The sequence below is a fragment of the Pavona decussata genome, unplaced genomic scaffold, assembly GCF_977016875.1.
Source record: "Pavona decussata unplaced genomic scaffold, jaPavDecu1.1 SCAFFOLD_38, whole genome shotgun sequence".
In the NCBI taxonomy this organism is placed as follows: domain Eukaryota; kingdom Metazoa; phylum Cnidaria; class Anthozoa; order Scleractinia; family Agariciidae; genus Pavona; species Pavona decussata.
The window spans coordinates 4012318-4032128 of record NW_028145460.1 but is presented as its reverse complement, the minus strand read 5'-3'; the positions used below and the strand labels follow the sequence as shown (position 1 = coordinate 4032128).

Genomic DNA, 19811 nt, shown 5'->3' with positions numbered 1-19811 from the left:
CTATTGTTAAGAGACAGGTGGCGCATCAGGAACGGGCTCCGTGAATATGGCCCCTGTATCTTCACGGGATATTCAGGATATTCTCTCTGTTTATTTTTGCCTGCCTTTAATTTATCGTACCTAAAAAGTTAAGAAAAATAATAAAATTCATTACGTATAAATGTTTAAATTTAGTGATTTGCTATGGCAATTACCTGCTTTCAGCTACTTGTCCAATAACTGGCTAGAGGACTTGCCTGTAGGGATCTTTAATAACAATACTCTTCTATGGCAACTGTAAGTAATATATCTTCTTCTCGTTAGCTACAAAATCAATAGTAATGTTTCCTTTTGAGATAAGGTTTCTGGAGTTATTTATAAATCATTTCTCGACGGGTTCTTGTCCAATAACCAGTTAAAGGACCTACCTTCAGAAGTTTTCAATCACCTTACCGATCTGGAATACCTGTAAATAGGACTGATCTTAAGCATCAACTTTGCTCTTTTTAAATCACATAAAACATTTTTTCTATTCAGACCAGTAACCTAAGTGGTGTAATGTATGTTCTCTCTCCGCTTTCCTTTCCCGTCGGTCTTAGCTTTTACATAAAGTTTTTATCTTGCTACTTTTAGCGACCATTCTTAAGCTTAATTTTTACTTTTCTGATATAAATCATTTCATCATTGTAACTTTTAGATTTACTATCGTTTTGACGTATAATGTTGTAAAATAATTATTATTGTCAATGAAAAGCCCTTTTCAGGGAGTATCATTAAAGTTTGCATTGTATTGTAATAATCGCTGAAATTTTGTAACCTTTGACTTAAAGGCATCTATCCAATAACCAGTTGAAGCAGTTACGTCCAGGCGTTTTTGGTAGCAACACTAAACTGAGAAAACTGTAAGTGGGACCCTTAACTTTGTCACTTAGCAAAAAAGATATTGCCTAGCTCTAGCTTATTCGGAGTAGTGGAAGGTAGACAAAAAGTTGAACTTCATTGTTTAAAACGAAACGATTTGCAACAGAGGATTACATGATTTTTTTTTAAATACTAATAGTTCCTGTAGGATTGGAGCTTAAAACAACACAAGCCCAACTAGTGGATACGAGGGACTAGCGCTTCGGCTTTTCAATCGGAGGGTTGGTGGTTCCAGGCTAGATTTCTGTATTGTCGTGTCGTTTCCTTAGACAGGAAACTTTACTCTATATTGTATCATTTCATTCAGGTGCATAAATGAGACATTACCACTGGGTACAACCCTGCGATGGACTAGCATTCCATTCAGGGGGGAGTAGCAATACTCCTGTCCCCGGTTGTTCGAAAGCAGATTAACGCTAATCCCCGATTAAAGATTAATCGAGGTTTTCATCTCGTTCGTTAAAAATGGTTAAAAGGGCTAATTTCAAGCTAAAGGTAAAGAAAAGTTTGAGTCAAAACTGAGGGAAGAAAATATTTTCGAAGAATCTTTATTGATTAGTCATTAAACTCAAATCAAAGTTTACGCTAACCCAGCATTAGCTTAATTGGGCTTTGAACAACTGGGCCCTGTTGCTTCATGCTACAGAAACTGAGTTAAGCTCCTTATTCGTATTACCCTTTTACCTACATAGAGTAATACTAGTATACAGTATTTTGCATTTATGCGTAGCCTGCACACGCGCGTAGATGTCTCCCATGTTCACCTCTGCGTGCAGATATATCAGTACGCCAAACGAGATTTCACATTTTGCGGTCAAAATTGTTAGGTTCGGCAAAAGTGTTGGTATTGGTAGAGTATGGAATGATTAAAAGAGGTATAAATATTTTCCAACTTTTAGTCATTGCTCGTTGGTACCATTATGGTAACTTGTTGATTATTTCTCTGTAGGTATTTATCCTATAACCAGCTGCAGGATTTACCTCCGGATGTTTTTACAAACAACACTCAGCTGCAAGAACTGTAAGTTATAACACTATCATTAAAGGGAACCTCCACGCTGACAACAAATTGACGGTAATTCGTCTGAAATGGTCGACTGTCTAAATTCAAAATTTCAGTTTAAAAAGTAGAAGGGAGATTCAAGTGTTTTAAAACTAGACATGATTATCGCCTATTTTGCTATTTTCGATTATATTTTTCCAAGAGAGGATGAAGGTAATCCTCTCTTGATTTTTCCCAGGCGCTGCCATGTTGTATTTTATTACGTCATACGGTTACCGCTTTCGTCAGTAAGCAGAAGTTCTTTTGTGTGAAACAAATGAGCAACCATATTACGTCATGAATTCCAAGATGGCGGCTCTAGGGAAATTTAAAAGGAAAATGGGCAATAATTTATTTCACGTATCTAAATCCTGGTCGCGTCCTCTACCTCGGCGGCTTAATCGCGCAAACTTGGCTAATTGTATCCCATGTAATGTGTCGTCCATCGCTGATTATGCTAATAACCTGACCAGACCTCGGTGTTCTCCGGAGACCCAACTACAAAGCATTGAAATCCATCTGTCACGCAATATCGTATCGAGACCCTGTGCTTCTCGTAATGGTCGCGTGGACGATCGGCCAGCGCGAAGTCTTAGGCCTATCCCGCAGTCGCGCCGTTTGAAGAAAACAGGTTACGATCTACCTAGTTTTTACCTGGCCAATGCGCGTTCTCTTCGAAAGAAGTTCGACGAGCTGACCGCCCAGCTACTTACCACCTGCATGGACTTTGCCGTTATAACCGAGTCGTGGTTTAATGATAGGGTTGATAATTGTGCCCTCACCATCCCGGGCTATGTGCTTCAGCGAAGAGACCGTCCAACACGTGGAGGAGGCGTTTGCGCCTTTGTTTCATCTAACATCCCGTTCAAAAGGAGATCTGACCTTGAGTCACCTGATCACGAATGTATGTGGTTTTGGCTTCGTCCTCCGCGTCTTCCCCGTCCACTCTCTGGTATCATCGTTGGAGCTATGTACTTCCCAGAAGCACCCACTGACGCTCAGCGGGCTCGCGCTAGTTATATTATTGAGTGTATAGACTCTGTTAGGTCTGCTCATCCGGACTGCGGGGTGGTACTCTTAGGGGATTTTAACACCCTGGACATTACGAACATTTTAGCTAGCCACACTTTGAAACAGCTTGTCCGTGGGCCCACTAGGGGCGATAGTATTTTAGACCTAGTTATATCTAATCTAGCGCCCTATTACAAAAAACCTGTCGTTAGCGCTGAATGGTCTCCATCCCAGCATGAAATTTACAATGGAACTCCCTGTCAGTGGTAGGATTCCTTTTATTGGCATTGAAATCATCAAGTGTGGGACTAAACTTGAAACTCAAGTTTACAGGAAACAAACGAACAGTGGCTTACTCTTGCATTACCATAGCCATACCGACAAACGATACAAGGTGTCTTTAGTGACAACATTGTTACATCGCGCGTACGCTCTATGTTCCACAACAGAAGCTTTCAATTTAGAATGTAACAAATTGCGCTCAATTTTCAGTCGCCTAGATTATCCTAGGGCTCTCATAGATTCCATCATTAGTAATTTTCTTCGTAATGTATCGGAACAGGCAGCGGAAGAGAAGCCTGAAGGCGATCGTAAGATCAGAATTATCCTTCCTTTTAAGGATCAAGTAGCTGCCAATGCGGTTCGCAGGCAATTTAACGACCTAAGTAATAAGATTGGCCCCATATTGCAGCCAGTTTTTGTTAGTAGGAAATTAGAACATGATCTTAAGCCTAGGGAAGTTAAGCCGTCGATTGTGAATCAGCAATGCGTTGTCTACTATTTTTCATGTGATCTGTGCGATGCAGATTATGTCGGCTATACAGCCAGACACCTTTTTCAACGCGTTGCTGAGCACAAGAACTCGGCAATTGGCAAACATTTTCTTGAAGCTCACGGGAGCAAACACCTATTGAATCAGGGCCATTTTAACATCTTGAGAAAGTGTCAGAGCAAATTTGATTGTTTGGTATTTGAAATGCTGTACATCAAGAAACTTAAGCCTTGCTTGAACACTCAAACGGACTCTATACGTGCGAAACTTTTTGTTTAACCGGTAGCATTCTTCAATGCTACTATTTTAATTAATATCTATTGTCCATTTTTGTATTTATAGCCGCAATCTTGCATTTTTAATTTCACTTGATAATGATGTAATGTACATCGAAACGTCGTGTTTTTAACCTTTTTATAATGTTTTTACGAAATGTTTTATCGCAATTTTTTATAGTCAAATGTTAGCGCTGATGACGTCAAAAATAGTTTCAGTACAAAGATATTACAAAATAAATAATATATCGGGAAATATTAGAGTGATGCTGCTCAAACTTGGCACCAGTAGTTTACCTGAGGTAAGACACAAAATTACACCTTCTTTGCTGTTACCATGGAAACAAAGGTTTTGCTTTCGGGTCTATTTTATGCTCGATTGACGTTCTCATTTTTTTGTCTTAATCAGGCATCGCTTACTCCCTATGAGCAGGCGAGAAGACGTAGGGAAATATGTGTACTTCGTATGTTTTAAGTAGGACTGTTTGCCTCTCCTTATCTGGTTGAAAATGGAGATAATTGGTTCATAGCAGAAAAGGACTGGGGCCGAGAGTAATACCATAGTGACGTTAAAATGGGTGTAATTTTGGTTCTCACCTGGCGTACAGTATTGGAGGCAAGTTTGAACAGCGTCCAATATTTCTCGAGATGTTCTTGATTTTGTGATTGATTTTTTTTGCTGATACCATTTGCCGTCGTTACTTTTTGAACAAAAACTTGAATATCTCTGGAACAAGAGAAGATATTCAAAAAAAAGATTGATCGATCGGCAAATTCGGATCGGCAAGTTGGGAAAAATCAGTCGCTTTGAAAGGCAATATATTACGTTTATCCTCCCAAAGTCAGCTACCAAAATAAAGCCGGAGGTGGACGATTTTACCCCGTTTTCCTTTGTTGCTTTGGTAGCCATTTTGTAAAATGTAACCATTGATTTTCAAAATACGGTTGACAAAATGGTGAATCACTGATTAAACTCTGCAGTAAAGTTAGAGTGCTGACGTGAATTCAAATATTTCCAACTGAGCATTAGCCATAGTAACTTAAAAGAAATGGGAGACCACGCGAGGCAAAGACAAATATTCTTAGACCTTGATGGGAATCAAACCCTCGGCGAACGCATTTGATCAACCGTTACTACCGACTGAGCATTATTAACAACTGGACAAGTTCAACATTGATTCCTAGCTGCCGTCTAAGCTCACACACTCACTTTCTTATTGATTACATCTTGGTAGGGACTTGTCTAATAACCAGCTAAAGGACTTTCCTCCAGGAGTCTTTAGTAACAACAACCAGCTACGATCGCTGTAAGCAGGATTATTCTGTTGGGCATAAAAGCGGCATTAATGCTATTTAAATCCATATCTTTAAATTTATTTCTTGTTTCTTTGCATAGGTACTTGTACTTGTTTTTAAATAACTAGTTAAAGGACTTAACTCGAGGAGTCTTTAGTAACAACACTCGGCTTAAAAGCTTGTAAGCAGGATAATTCTTTGATCATAATTCAGACATGTTTCGTAGAATTATCTAATGCGGTTATTTAGTTCTTTGTAGGTACTTGTTGAATAATAAGAGGGTGGATAACTTGCCTTAAGGAAGTTTCGCTTACAACGCTCAACTTATCTTAAATTTTAAGGAATTACCCTCGGGGTCGTTAGTAACAACATTTACCTGCAATACCTGAAAAAGATTGTCTATAAGCTGCAAAACCACATAACTAGCTTTCAGATAGAGTTAATTTCCTGAATCTAATAAAAATCGCTGAAATTTTATAACCTTTGACTTAAAGGCATCTATCCAAAAACCAGTTGAAGCAGTTACGTCCAGGCGTTTTTGGTAACAACACTCAGCTGAGAATACTGTAAGTAGGACCTTTATCTTTGTCACTTAGCAAAAAAAGATATTGCCTACCTTTAGCCTATTTGGAGCAGTGGAAGGTAGACAAAAAGTTGAACTTCATTGTTTTAAACGAAACGATTTGCAACAGAGGATTGAATGATTTTTTTAAAATATTAATAGTTCCTGTAGGATTGGAGCTTAAAACAACACAAGCCCAACTAGTGGATACGAGGGACTAGCGCGTCCGCCTTTCAATCGGAGGGTTGGTGGTTCGAGGCTAGTTTGATTTCTGCATTGTCATGTCGTTTCCTTAGACAGGAAACTTTACTCTATATTGTATCATTTCATTCAGCTGCATAAATGGGACATTACCACTGGGTACAACCCTGCGATGGACTAGCATTCCATTCAGGGGGGAGTAACAATACTCCTGGGCCCGGTTGTTCGAAAGCAGATTAACGCTAATCTCCGATTAAAGATTAATCGAGGTTTTCATCTCGTTCGTTAAAAATGGTTAAAAAAGACTAATTTCAAGCTAAAGGTAAAGAAAAGTTTGAGTCAAAACTGAGGGAAGAAAATATTTTCGAAGAATCTTTATTGATTAGTCATTAAACTCAAATCAAAGTTTACGCTAACCCAGCATTAGCTTAATTGGGCTTTGAACAACTGGGCCCAGCTTCCTTCATGCTACAGAAACTGAGTTAAGCTCCTTATTCGTATTACCCTTTTACCTACATAGAGTAATACTAGTATACAGTATTTTGCATTTATGCGTAGCCTGTACACGCGCGTAGATGTCTCCCATGTTCACCTCTGCGTGCAGATATATCAGTACGCCAAACGAGATTTCACATTTTGCGGTTAAAATTGTTAGGTCCGGCAAAAGTGTTGGTATTGGTAGAGTATGGAATGATTAAAAGAGGTATAAATATTTTCCAACTTTTAGGCTTGATCGTTGGTACCATTATGGTAACTTGTTGATTATTTCTCTGTAGGTATTTATCCTATAACCAGCTGCAGGATTTACCTCCGGATGTTTTTACAAACAACACTCAGCTGCAAGAACTGTAAGTTATAACACTATCATTAAAGGGAACCTCCACGCTGACAACAAATTGACGGTAATTCGTCTGAAATGTTCGACTGTCTAAATTCAAAATTTCAGTTTAAAAAGTAGAAGGGAGATTCAAGTGTTCTAAAACTTGACATGATTATCGCCTATTTTCGATTATATTTTTCCCAGGCGCTGCCATGTTGTATTTTATTACGTCATACGGTTACCGCTTTCGTCAGTAAGCAGAAGTTCTTTTGTGTGAAACAAATGAGGAACCATATTACGTCATGAATTCCAAGATGGCGGCTCTAGGGAAATTTAAAAGGGAAAATAGGCAATAATTTATTTCACGTATCTAAATCCTGGTCGCGTTCTCCACCTCGGCGGCTTAATCGCGCAAACTTGGCTAATTGTATCCCATGTAATGTGTCGTCCATGGCTGATTATGCTAATAACCTGACCAGACCTCGGTGTTCTCCGGAGACCCAACTACAAAGCATTGAAATCCATCTGTCACGCAATATCGTATCGAGACCCTGTGCTTCTCGTAATGGTCGCGTGGACGATCGGCCAGCGCGAAGTCTTAGGCCTATCCCGCAGTCGCGCCGTTGGAAGAAAACAGGTTACGATCTACCCTAAGGTTAAGCCTGTCACAGGGGACGGCGATTTAAGACCTATCGCCCTGACTGCAGTACTGTCCAAGGTGCTAGAAGATTTTTCTGTTGAGTGGCTAATTGACGACGTTAAACACGTGATCGATCCCAAACAGTTCGGCAGCCTCAAGGGCACCTCCACCACTTACTGTCTCTTGGATATGCTGCACAACTGGCTATCGTCCCCGGATAGTCCTGCTAAATTCCTTCGAGTGTGCTTCCTTGATTTCAGTAAGGCATTTGATCACATCGACCATACCATCCTGGCAACCAAGCTAATCCAGCTGGGTGTAAGAGGGTGGTTAATCTCATGGATATGCAGTTTCCTTAGCGGTCGTCGCCAGGCTGTAAAGCTCTTGGACTCTATTTCAGAGTGGTTGCCCGCCCATGCTGGTGTCCCCCAGGGCACTAAATTGGATCCAATTCTATTCTTGATAATGATCAATGACCTGGCTACGCGCTCCCCGCTCCACTCTAACCATTGGAAGTATGTTGATGACGTCACAATATCAGAAACCATCAGCTTGAGGGAGACGTCATCTTTGCAAAGTGACATCGACTGCATTTCGCAATGGGCCCAACAGAACAACATGAACCTTAACCCTAAAAAATGCAAGATCATGACAATATGTCCTCTCAGTACCAAGCCCGCTCCTCCGGTGATCTCCATTAACAACTTGCCCTTGGAGTCAGCGCTAGTCCGCTCCATTCTAGAGTATTCATCAGTTGCATGAGCTACTTCCCTCCTGCGCTTCCTAATCGATCAATTAGAAGCTATTCAGAAGAGGGCCTTGCGAATAGCGTTCCCCGGCCTTGAGTACCCTCTTGCTATCGCCCAAGCCAACATAACCAGCTTAGAGGATCGTCGTGTGCACCTGTGTCAGAGAGTTTGGCAGAAAATTAAGGATAACCCGGACTGCCAGCTGCACTGCCTGCTCCCTAGCATGCGTTCTGAGTGCCACTCCTACAATCTTAGGAACAATGCCAGTTATAGCCATTTCAAGTATAGAACAAATCGTTTCGGAATGAGTTTTTTTCCTGCAATGGCGAAAACATCGTAGAATCATATATGATTATTAATTCATTATTTCCTTAGCATCTTATAGTAAATGGAATTGTAAATAGCTTTTTATATTGACTTCTTGTAATCCCAGTCCCTACGAACAATTGTAATATATTATCTTATTAATTGTAAACACATTGTATTTCATTTTATATGCTATTATGTGTAATTTAAATAAACCATCATCATCAAATAAACCATCATCATCATTCTGTTTTGTTCGACACAGTAAAATTATTTCTATGTTTTCCAACGAAATTGTAAATTAGATCGCATTTTCAACAATTTAACGTTGATTTTTTCAAGAGTGCACTATTCGGATCTGCTTTCGGACTGTAAACTAATAACTCAGATATTTTCTGTACCGCCCATAACTTGACATTTAGAGGAGTTTCTTCTATTACGCTCACATTTCACACATAGTTGCCCACTATACTGTTTTGCCAACATTTTCCTGTATCCTTTCAATTGTTGCAATGAGCATGTCCTTTACTTTGCAATCAGGGTTTAAGGATGAGTGCTTCTTTGTCAAGCAACTGAGTTTGCTTACTCCTGACGATACAATTTGGGTTTGAGGTTTTGTCTTTCATGAAAGAAACTGCATCATCTCTGACGCGGTTACCCCTTCTGGCTCTAAGGTAGATTTCCACTGTCGCGTAAACTTTAATTGCTACGGAGGCCCTCGTCACTGGCCGTGTTTTTGTGAGAGGCCCTGAAAAATTAATGTTAAAATAAACTACGAACGGCTTAGGCAAACATAGGAAACTGAGAACTGTTTACATGTATTATAAGTTAAACATCTCACGTTGCAAAGGCGGCTCTAACACTGACTGTTACTCTATATTTATTTACGCATGCAAGGTTACAGTTAAATTACGTTCGTATGCACATAACATTTACGCAGCAGTAGAAATCCATCATATTCTTCATAGTCCGCACGATGTTGTGTTAGTTTCTGTTGGCGAGGGACGAAATTGCTGATGGACTCACCATAAGTATTGTACCTTTACGCCAGAAACCAAAATTTCTTGATGATTAAAATATCGCTGAAAGCAAAGAACTAGAGAACAGTGTTCCATGTTTACATGAGTCTCATATTAACTGGTTGTTTATCTCCTGGTAGGTATATATCTATGAACAAGTTGCAGGGCTTTCCTGACGAAGTTTTTAGCAACAATGTTAAGCTACGTTACCTGTAAGGCATAAGACATAAAACTTGAATTCTTCCTATTAGACTATTATTTCTCCAGCTTTGAACGTTTTCTTTGACCCAGAAATTGAAAACCACATGCTTTTCTGACAGTGAAGTTACATACGACATAATTACCCATGTTTCCTTTCCCCAACGTTTCTCCTTTGGCAGCGTTAGCGGCACTTTCTCACTTTCAAATTTAGTAGTTGATTTAAAACGGTTAATAGCGATTTCCTCTGTTTTCTCATTGACCTCTGCGATAAAACGAGGTACGATGTTTGTCAGATGGTCGAGGTACACCGATGGAGCCAACATACGGTCATGTGCATGAGTGGAGACGGAGACATTAGGGACCTTCAGATTTGACTACGTGTACGAGTTTTCAAATCAAGTTTGCGTGGTTTAGAGAACCGCTTGTCACACCAATCTTGGTGTAGATTCTCCTTATCTGCTGGTAAGCAACAAGAAGGAGTGAGAGTTCTTGGGATAGAGAGTTCTGATTTGGAAATTGAAAGTCGTACTTGTACTCAATCTCGTACTCGTACTCTGATCTAAACGTCTCTAATGTAAGCAGCGAAGGAGGTCGATAGAAAGCCGCGTATCACGGGATCTAAGAAGGAGTGTTCCTCCACCGAGCAATTTACCCGCTGTGCATGACAAGCGTTCTTGAATTGGTTCTCGCGTGTCCAGAGCTAAAATACAAAATTCTGTTTTGAAGGAACAGTCAGTGCAACCGATCGACTATTTTAATGAACAGATGATGGTATGCTCTGGTGCGATAACAAAAAGTATTGTTTACGCTCATGAGTGAAGTCCAAGTTTACATTAACCCAGGATTAGCTTAGTCAGGCCTTAAACAACTTGGTCCTGGCTAGATCATGCTACAGAAACTGAGTTAAGGTCCTAGTTCGACTTACCTTTTTCCCTACAAAGAGTAATATTAATATACAGTTATTTATATTTATGCATAGCCGGCGCACCCTCGTAGACGTCTTCCATGTTCACCTCTGCGTGCAGATATATCAGTAACGAGAGTCACATTTTACGGTTAAGATCGTTAGGTCCGGCAAAATTGTTGGTATTGGTAAAGTATGGAATGTTTCAAAGAGGTATACATATTTTTCCAACTTTTAGTCATTGCTCGTACCGTTATAGTAACCTGTTGATTATTTCTCTGTAGGTATTTAGCCGGTAACCAGCTACGGGATTTACCTCCTGATGTTTTTAAAAACAACACTCAGCTGCAAGAACTGTAAGTTATAACACTATCATTAAAGGGAACCTCCACTCCGACAACAAATTGACGGTAATTTGTCGGAAATGGTGGCAGGACTGTCTTAATTCAAAATTTCAGTTTAAAAAGGAGAAGTGACATTTAAGTGTTCTAAAATTAGATATAATTATCGCCTAGTTTCGATTTTATTTTTCCCAGGCGCTGCCATGTTGTATTTTATGACGTCATACGGTTGCCGCTTTTGTCAGTAAGCAGAAGTTCTTTTGTGTGAAACAAATGAGTAACAACATTACGTCATGAATTCCAAGATTGCGGCGCCCGGGAAATTTAAAAGCGAAAATAAGCGATAATCAAATTCTGTTTTGATCGACACAGTAAAATTATTTCCATGTTTAACAAAGAAATTGTAAATAAGACCGTATTTTAAACAATTTAACGTTGATTTATCTCAAGAGTGCAGGTTTTTTAAAATCTATTCGGATCTGCTTTCGGACTGTAAACTAATAACTCAGATATTTTCTTTACCACCCATAGCTTAAATATAGAGGAATTTCTTCTATTACGCTCACATTTGCACATAGTTGCCCACTATACTGACTTGCAAACATTTTTCTGTATTCTTTCTATTGTTGCAACGAGCATGTCCTTTACTTGGTAATCAGGTTTTAGGATGAGTGGTTCTTTGTCAAGCAACTGAGTTTGCTTACTCCTTACGATACAATTTGGGTTTGAGGTTTTGTCTTTATAGTCTGCACGATGTTGTGTTAGTTTCTGTTGGCGAGGGACGAAATTGCTGATAGACAAACCATAAGTATTGTACCTCTACGTGAGAAACCAACATTTCTTGATGATTAAAATATCGCTGAAAGCAAAGAGCGAGAGAACAGTGTTCCATGTTTACATGAGTCTTACATTAACTGGTTGTTTTTCTCCTGGTAAGTCTTTGTCTATGAACAAGTTGCAGGGCTTTCCTGAGGAAGCTTTTACCAACAATGATCAGTTACAGTACCTGTAAGACATAAAACTGAAATTAATCCTATAAGAATATTATTTTTCCAGCTTTGATCGTTTCCTTTAACCCAGAAGTTGATAGCCACATGCTTTTCTGGCAGTGTGCTTACATGGCACATAATGGCCCACGTTTTCTTCCCCCCAACGTTTCTTCTATAATATACTGTGGCAGCGTCAGCAGCACTTTCTCACTTTCAAATTTAGCAGTTTATTTAAAACAGTTAATAGCGATTTCCTCTGTTTTCCCATCGACCTCCGAGATAAAACGAGGTACGATGTTTGTCAGATGGTCGAGGTACACCGATGGAGCCAACATACGGTCATGTGCATGAGTGGAGACGGAGACATTAGGGACCTTCAGATTTGACTACGTGTACGAGTTTTCAAATCTAGTTTGCGCAGTTTAGAGAACAGCTTGTCGCAACAATCTTGTTTGTAGGTTCTCCTTATCTGCTGGTAAGCAACAAGAAGGAGTGAGAGTTCTTGGGATAGAGAGTTCTGATATGAAATTTGAAGGTCGTACTTGTACTCAATCTGGTACTCGTACTCTGATCTAAACGTCTCTAATGTAAGCAGCGAAAGAGGGCGACAGAAAGGCGCGTATCACGGGATCTACGAAGGAGTGTTTCTCCACCGAACAATTTACCCGCTGTGCATGACAAGCCTTATTGGATTGGTTCTCGCATGTCCAGAGTTGAAATAGGAAGTTTTTTTCTTGAAGCGATAGTCATTGCAACCGATCGACTTTTCGATTGGACAGATGATGGCATGCTCTGGTGCGATAACGAAAAGTACTGTTGACGCTCATGAGTGACGTCCAAAGGTCAAATGGAGCTTTTGGTGCCTGAGCAAAGTTATAGTGGTTCGAAAGCCGAAAACAAGCCCATTTTAAAAAAGCCGACTCAACCCCCGCCCCAGCGCCAATAATGAAAAATCTTCGATGTACACATCCTTCCAGCAGTAAGCACTCGCGAACATAAGAGCATGTATTGTTAAAGATGGCTATTTTAACTTATTCGCCGCTTTCCTTTCCAGCCTGTCTTCAAGTTTTTACATAAAGTCTTTATCTTGCTTTTTTTAGCGACCATTCTTAAGCTTAATTTTTACTCTTCTTATATAAATCAATGCATCATTGTAACTTTTAGATTTACTATCGTTATGACGTATAATGTTGTAAATGAATTATTATTGTTACTTAAAGGCCCTTTTCAGGGAGTGTCATAAAAGTTTGCATTGTATTGTATAAATTGTAACAATCGCTGAAAATTTGTAACCTTTGACTTTAAGGTATCTGTCCAATAACAAGTTGAAGCAGTTACGTCCAGGCGTTTTTGGTAAAAACACTCCGCTGAGAAAACTGTAAGTGGCACACTTAGCAACAAAGATATTGCCTACCCCTATTCGGAGTAGTGGAAGGTAGAACAAAAAGTTGAACTTTCTTGTTTAAAACGAAACGATTTTCAACAGAGAATTGAAAAAACTCCATTGATTAGTCATTAAAATCAAATCAAAGTTCACGTTAACCTAGGATTAGCTTAATGGGGCTTTGAACAACTGGGCCCTGGCTAGATCATGCTACAGAAACTGAGTTAAGCTCCTAGTTCGACTTAACTTTTTACCCAGTACAAAGAGTAATATTAGTATACAGTTCTTTATATTTATGCCTAGCCTGCGCGCCCCTGTAGACGTCTCCCATGTTCACCTCTGCGTGCAGATATATCAGTAACGAGAGTCACATTTTACGGTTAAGATCGTTAAGTCCGGCAAAGATGTTGGTATTGGTAGACTAAGGAATTTTTTAAAGAGGTATACAGCTCGTACCGTTATAGTAACTTGTTGATTATTTCTCTGTAGGTATTTAGCCGATAACCAGCTACGGGATTTACCTCCAGATGTTTTTACAAACAACACTCAGCTGCAAGAACTGTAAGTTATAAAACTATCATTAAAGGATACCTCCACTCCGAGAACAAATTGACGGCAATTTGTCGGAAATGGTGGACTGTCTAAATTCAAAATTTCAGTTTAAAATGGAGAAGTGACATTCAAGTGTTCTAAAATTAGATATAATTATCGCCTATTTTCGATTTTATTTTTTCGGGCGCTGCCATTTTACGACGTCATACGGTTGCCGCTTTTGTCAGTAAGCAGAAGTTTTTTTTTGTGAAACAAATGAGTAACCATATTACGTCATGAATTCCAAGATGGCGGCGCCCGGGAAATTTAAAAGGGAAAATAGGCGATAATCAAATGCTGTTTTCTTCGACACAGAATTATTTCCATGTTTTCCAAAGAAATTTGAAATTAGATCGTATTTAAACAATTTAACGTTGATTTATTTCAAAAATGCAGGTTTCCCTTAAATCTATTTGGATCTGCTTTCGGACTGTAACTCAGGCTAATAATTAAGATATTTCTGTACCACCCATAACTTGAAACTAATAGGAGTTTCTTTTATTACGCTCACATTACCACGTATTTGCCCACTTTACTGACTTGCCAAAATTTTGCTGTATCCTTGCATTGCAATGATCATGTCCTTTACTTGGCAATCAGGGTTTAAGGATGAGTGCTTCTTTGTCAAGGTACTGAGTTTGCTTACTCCCTACGATACAATTTGGGTTTGAGGTTTTGTCTTTCGTGAAAGAAAGGCGAGTATTACGGGATCTACGAAGGAGTGTTCCTCCACCGAGCAATTTACCCGCTGTGCATGACAAGCCTTTTTGGATTGGTTCTCGCATGTCAAGGGCTAAAATAGGAAGTTCTTTTTTTGAAGGGATAGTCAGCAGAACCGATCGACTATTCGATTGGACAGATGACGGTATGCTCCGGTCCGATTAATAGTAGTACTGTTGACGCTCATGAGTGAAGTCCAAAGGTCAAATGGAAACTTTGGTGCCTGAGCAGGGTATAATAATAATAATAATAATAATAATAATAATAATAATAATAATAATAATAATAATAATAATAATAATAATAATAATAATAATAATAATAATAACAATAAAAACATATTTATACAGGATGACCATTTCAGTTATAAAAACTGCTGTCAACATGGATCCTGCGAAAACTAGATCTAAAAAAGCTATATAAGAAATCGAGAAATCATCCATATGAAAAGAGATAAAAGGACTAAAACTAGAATTCGCATACAATCATTGTTACACCATGTGATAATCACTCATCTGCACCTTAGTGTACTGAATAATCACATGCACTTGCCCTGTCACTCACGTATCCAGATAGTGTGTATTCAGATTGCTCGCAGCAACTTAATGTATTTAGTTTTCAACATGCTACCGGACAATAAACATGGTGGCAGCGACGTGGTTTTTTTAGCAATCTCACGAATCAAGCGCTTTACCGAGTCAACGAGATATGGCCTCGAACACTCCATTTTCCGAGTTTAAGACGACAGGAGATGACAAGCACGACCTGGAACTAGATAGAAGATTCGACAGATTACTGCATCATGCAAAATTGGTTCGGTCCATCGAAGGAAACTGACGCACTGAAATGAACCAAGCCTGATAAAGCTATGGCATATCTCCGGGCATCTTTATCTCCGTCAGCGAGAACGGTTTACAAATACAGCTTGGGCCTAGACGAAGCCGATCAAAAGAAACCTCATTGTGTTGTTGCCGAAGGCATCACAAGGCCGGTCACACAGCCTACAGACTGGCTCTCAAACATTCTGGTAAAAGAGAAACCGAATGGAAAACTTCGTATATGCATTGATCCAAGTCAAACCATTAACAAGGCCATCAGAAGACCCAAGTACACAATACCGACGATTGAAGAAAAGTTTCCCCAACTGACGAAGGCCAAAGTATTTACCATTCTTGACGTATCTGAGGCTTTTCAGACCGTCGTGAGGGATGAAGAGTCTTCTCTACTTACTACGTTCCAGGGACCAAACGGCCGCTACTGTTATACTCGCATGCCATTTGGGATCGCCTTGGGACCGGAGGAGTATAGACGGCACCAACATGAATTCTTAGACGGCTTACACGGGGTAATAAACATTGCCGACGACATCTGCAGAGATTCAAAAGAGGAAGCTGACATCGATCACGACAAAAATTTCACTAGCCTGTTAGAAAAATGCAGCAACGATGACCTGCCACTCTCGGCAAAAAAGTTGCAGTTTAAATCTCCCTCTGTCACTTTCATGGGACACAAGCTTACCGAAAAAGGCGTAGAGCCCAATCCAGCTAAAGTATTTGCAATTACAGAGATGCCAACGCCCACTGACAAATCTGGGGTACAGCGTTTTCTTGGCATGTGCCAATACTTAAGCAAGTTCTGTCATAACTTGTCAGAAACAGTTCGTGTATTAAAGGACTTGACCAAGGAGGATTCTGCATTCCTGTGGTCAAACAATCATGAAAATGCATTTAACTCGGCAAAGAACCTCATCGCTTCAGCAACCGCATCACGCTACTACGACACAACCCTCCCCTTGACGCTACAAGTGGATGCATCAGAAGATGCAATCAGTGGCGTATTGCTACAAAATGATCAACCTGTTTGTTTTACATCTCATACCCTCAACAGCACGGAAAAGAACTACGCCCAAATTGAAAAAGAGTGCCTTGCAATCGCGTAGTTTCGCTTCCATAGATAAAAGCTTTATGTAAAAACTAAGACAGGCTGGAAAGGAAAGCGGCGAATAAGTTGAAACAGCTATCTCCAACAATACATGCTCTTATGTTCGCGAGTGCTTAATGCTGGAAGGATGTGTACATCGAAGATTTTTCATTATTGGCGCTGGGGTTGGGGATTCAGGCGGTTCTTTTTAGAGTGGACACCACTATACTATTGTGGTGCTGTTTTCTATAGATGTAGTAAAGGGAATGAAGGAGGTCTGGAATGTTTACAAAGACGAGGTGGTAGAATAGTCTTGTCCACCGAACAGATGGTTACAAGTCTTTGCTGGAACACCCTTACGAGGAGAAGAGAAAACCACATTGTTAAACTGGTTGAAAAGTGCCTCAAGGGAACGGCCCCAAGCTATTTTTCCAATTATTTTCAACTTAGACGACATGATATTCATGATTGTGATATTAAAAAATAAGAACAAACTAACAAACAAAGTCAAACAAAGCAAACAAAGTCTTTTAACTCTCGAAGACAGTGTCTAAACTCTGTCAAACGCTCGCAAGAGTGTTTAGTCCATAGGAAAGTCGTTGAATCTTGAGGGAAGTCTACGTTTTCTGGTTGAACGGCGAGGTGGCGGTGTAGGTTCCTGTTCAACTGGCTGATCCGTTTCCTCTATCGGTCCACTTTCAGATGGTAGGGATGCAGTTTCAAATCGGTACAGTTTTCCATCATAGTTGTCGACTGGTTCTGCCTTTGCCTCCCTGATTTGTGCGTGGTTTCGCCGGACTGGTCCCATTGCTGTGCTCACGAGGCAGGACCTTGGGGCAGGTCTTCCAATTACCTCTCCATAGATCCAGGGTTGGTGTTTTTTCGTCGGTCTAGGTTCCACGTACTCTTTATCTCCTTCTGATAACTCGGCAAGCGGCGCCGACACCCTCTTGTCGTACTGAGCCTTTGATCTCCGTCTCCTTTCCGTAGTTTCACTTCCATATGTGTTGATCTTGCTTCTGGTCCGCGAGATCTTCACGTCAGGAAACCCCTCCTTTAGTAAACTGCTGGGTATAGTGTTGCACGTGGATGTCGAGTCGATTTGTGCTTTCACGACTTTCGTTTTCCTTCCATGTATGAGGTGTAGATGGGCAAAAAACTTCTTTACCGGCTGTGGAGGTGTCTCGCAATTCGCCACAAACGCTTCTTCATCGTTGTCATCATCGAGAAAATTCGATTGCTGCTGTCGTCCTTGTCGTCTTGCCCCACCTCTACAGATAGGCGCGAAATGACCATTGATCCCGCACTTTCCAAATCTTTTGCCAAATGCTGGGCAATGCTGTTGACGGGGCTGTTGATGGTTGCCGCCACACCAGAAACACTGTGACAATTGCTGTGTTGGTCCCACATAAGCTTGTCAGCATAGTCTTCATATTCACACTGTGCTGCTTGATGGGGTACTCGCGTCTCCCAGGAGGCGATCGATTCGTTTTCGTTTTGCAGCAAGCGAAGAAACTTTTGTCGTTCCCCTGAGACTCCAATGCTAGCGCCATAATATTCTCTAAGCGCGGCAACAACACAATGAGGTTTCTTTTGATCGGCTTCGTCTAGGCCCAAGCTGTATTTGTAAACCGTTCTCGCTGACGGAGATAAAGATGCCCGGAGATATGCCATAGCTTTATCAGGCTTGGTTCATTTCAGTACGTCAGTTTCCTTCGATGGATCGAACCAATTTTGCATGATGCAGTAATCTTTCGAATCTTCTATCTAGTTCCAGGTCGTGCTTGTCATCTCCTGTCGTCTTAAACTCGGAAAATGGAGTGTTCGAGGCCATATCTCGTTGAGTCGGTAAAGCGCTTGATCCGTGAGATTGCTAAAAAAAACCACGTCGCTGCCACCATGTTTATTGTCCGGTAGCATGTTGAAAACTAAATACATTAAGTTGCTGCGAGCAATCTGAATACACACTATCTGGATACGTGAGTGACAATGCAAGTGCATGTGATTATTCAGTACAATAAGGTGCAGATGAGTGATTATCACATGGTGTAACAATGATTGTATGCGAATTCTAGTTTTAGTCCTTTTATCTCTTTTCATATGGATGATTTCTCGATGTCTTATATAACTTTTTTAGATCTAGTTTTTGCAGGATCCATGTTGACAGCAGTTTTTATAACTGAAATGGTCATCCTGTGTAAATATGTTTTTTATTGTTATTATTACCAAAGTTTCCATTTGACCTTTGGACTTCACTCATGAGCGTCAACAGTACTACTCGTAATCGGACCGGAGCATACCATCATCTGTCCAATCGAATAGTCGATCGGTTCTGCTGACTATCCCTTCAAAAAAAGAACTTCCTATTTTAGCTCTTGGCATGCGAGAACCAATCCAAGAAGGCTTGTCATGCACAGCGGGTAAATTGCTCGGTGGAGGAACACTCCCTCGCAGATCCCGTAATACGCGCCTTTCTTTCATGAAAGACAAAACCTCAAGCCCAAATTGTATCGTAAGGAGTAAGCAAACTCAGTACCTTGACAAAGAAGCACTCATTCTTAAACCCTGATTGCCAAGTAAAGGACATGCTCATTGCAATGTTAGGATACAGGAAAATTTTGGCAAGTCAGTAAAGTGGGCAAATCACGGCGTGGTAATGTGAGCGTAAAAGAAGAAACTCCTCTTAGTTTCAAGTTATGGGTGGTACAGAAATATCTGAATTCCTTGCATGGATAAGTGGCACCAGTACCTATACGGAAAACACGACATAACGGTACACACAGATAACCAGCCGCTCGAGACAATTTTCAAGAAGCCTCTCAGCAAAGCTCCTCGCAGACTGCAAAGGATGATGCTGAAGTTAAAAAGATATCAGTTTACTGTCCGATACAAGAAAGGGAAGGAACTTTACGTTGCGGACACTTTGTCTCGCGCAGCTCTCGCGGATCAGCCCTCCCATGATGTCCTCTCTGCAGGTCCCATCAAGTAATTGTCCCAGCCACTCTACGAGGCGAGATGTTACAGAAAATACACAAAGCGCACCAGGGAGCTGACAGCAGTATAATACGATCACGAGAGTCTCTGTTTTGGCCAGGAATGCAGGCAGCAATCAGGGAGAAATGTTTATCATGTGGACTTTGTGCCCAGTACCTAAGCGAGCGACCGCGA

General features: G+C 40.5%; 1 protein-coding gene across 1 annotated transcript in view; it reads left to right on the top strand.

The window, feature by feature from the left end:
• LOC146483691 (uncharacterized) overlaps nt 1-19811 on the top strand; it is a 99383-nt gene that overhangs the window by 13269 nt on the left and 66303 nt on the right. The window contains exons 8-15 of the mRNA XM_085105834.1: nt 810-881; nt 5236-5307; nt 5791-5862; nt 6836-6907; nt 9734-9805; nt 10983-11054; nt 13335-13406; nt 13902-13973. Of these exons, the coding sequence (XP_084961960.1) occupies nt 810-881; nt 5236-5307; nt 5791-5862; nt 6836-6907; nt 9734-9805; nt 10983-11054; nt 13335-13406; nt 13902-13973 (576 nt within the window). The remainder of the gene's footprint in view (nt 1-809; nt 882-5235; nt 5308-5790; nt 5863-6835; nt 6908-9733; nt 9806-10982; nt 11055-13334; nt 13407-13901; nt 13974-19811) is intronic.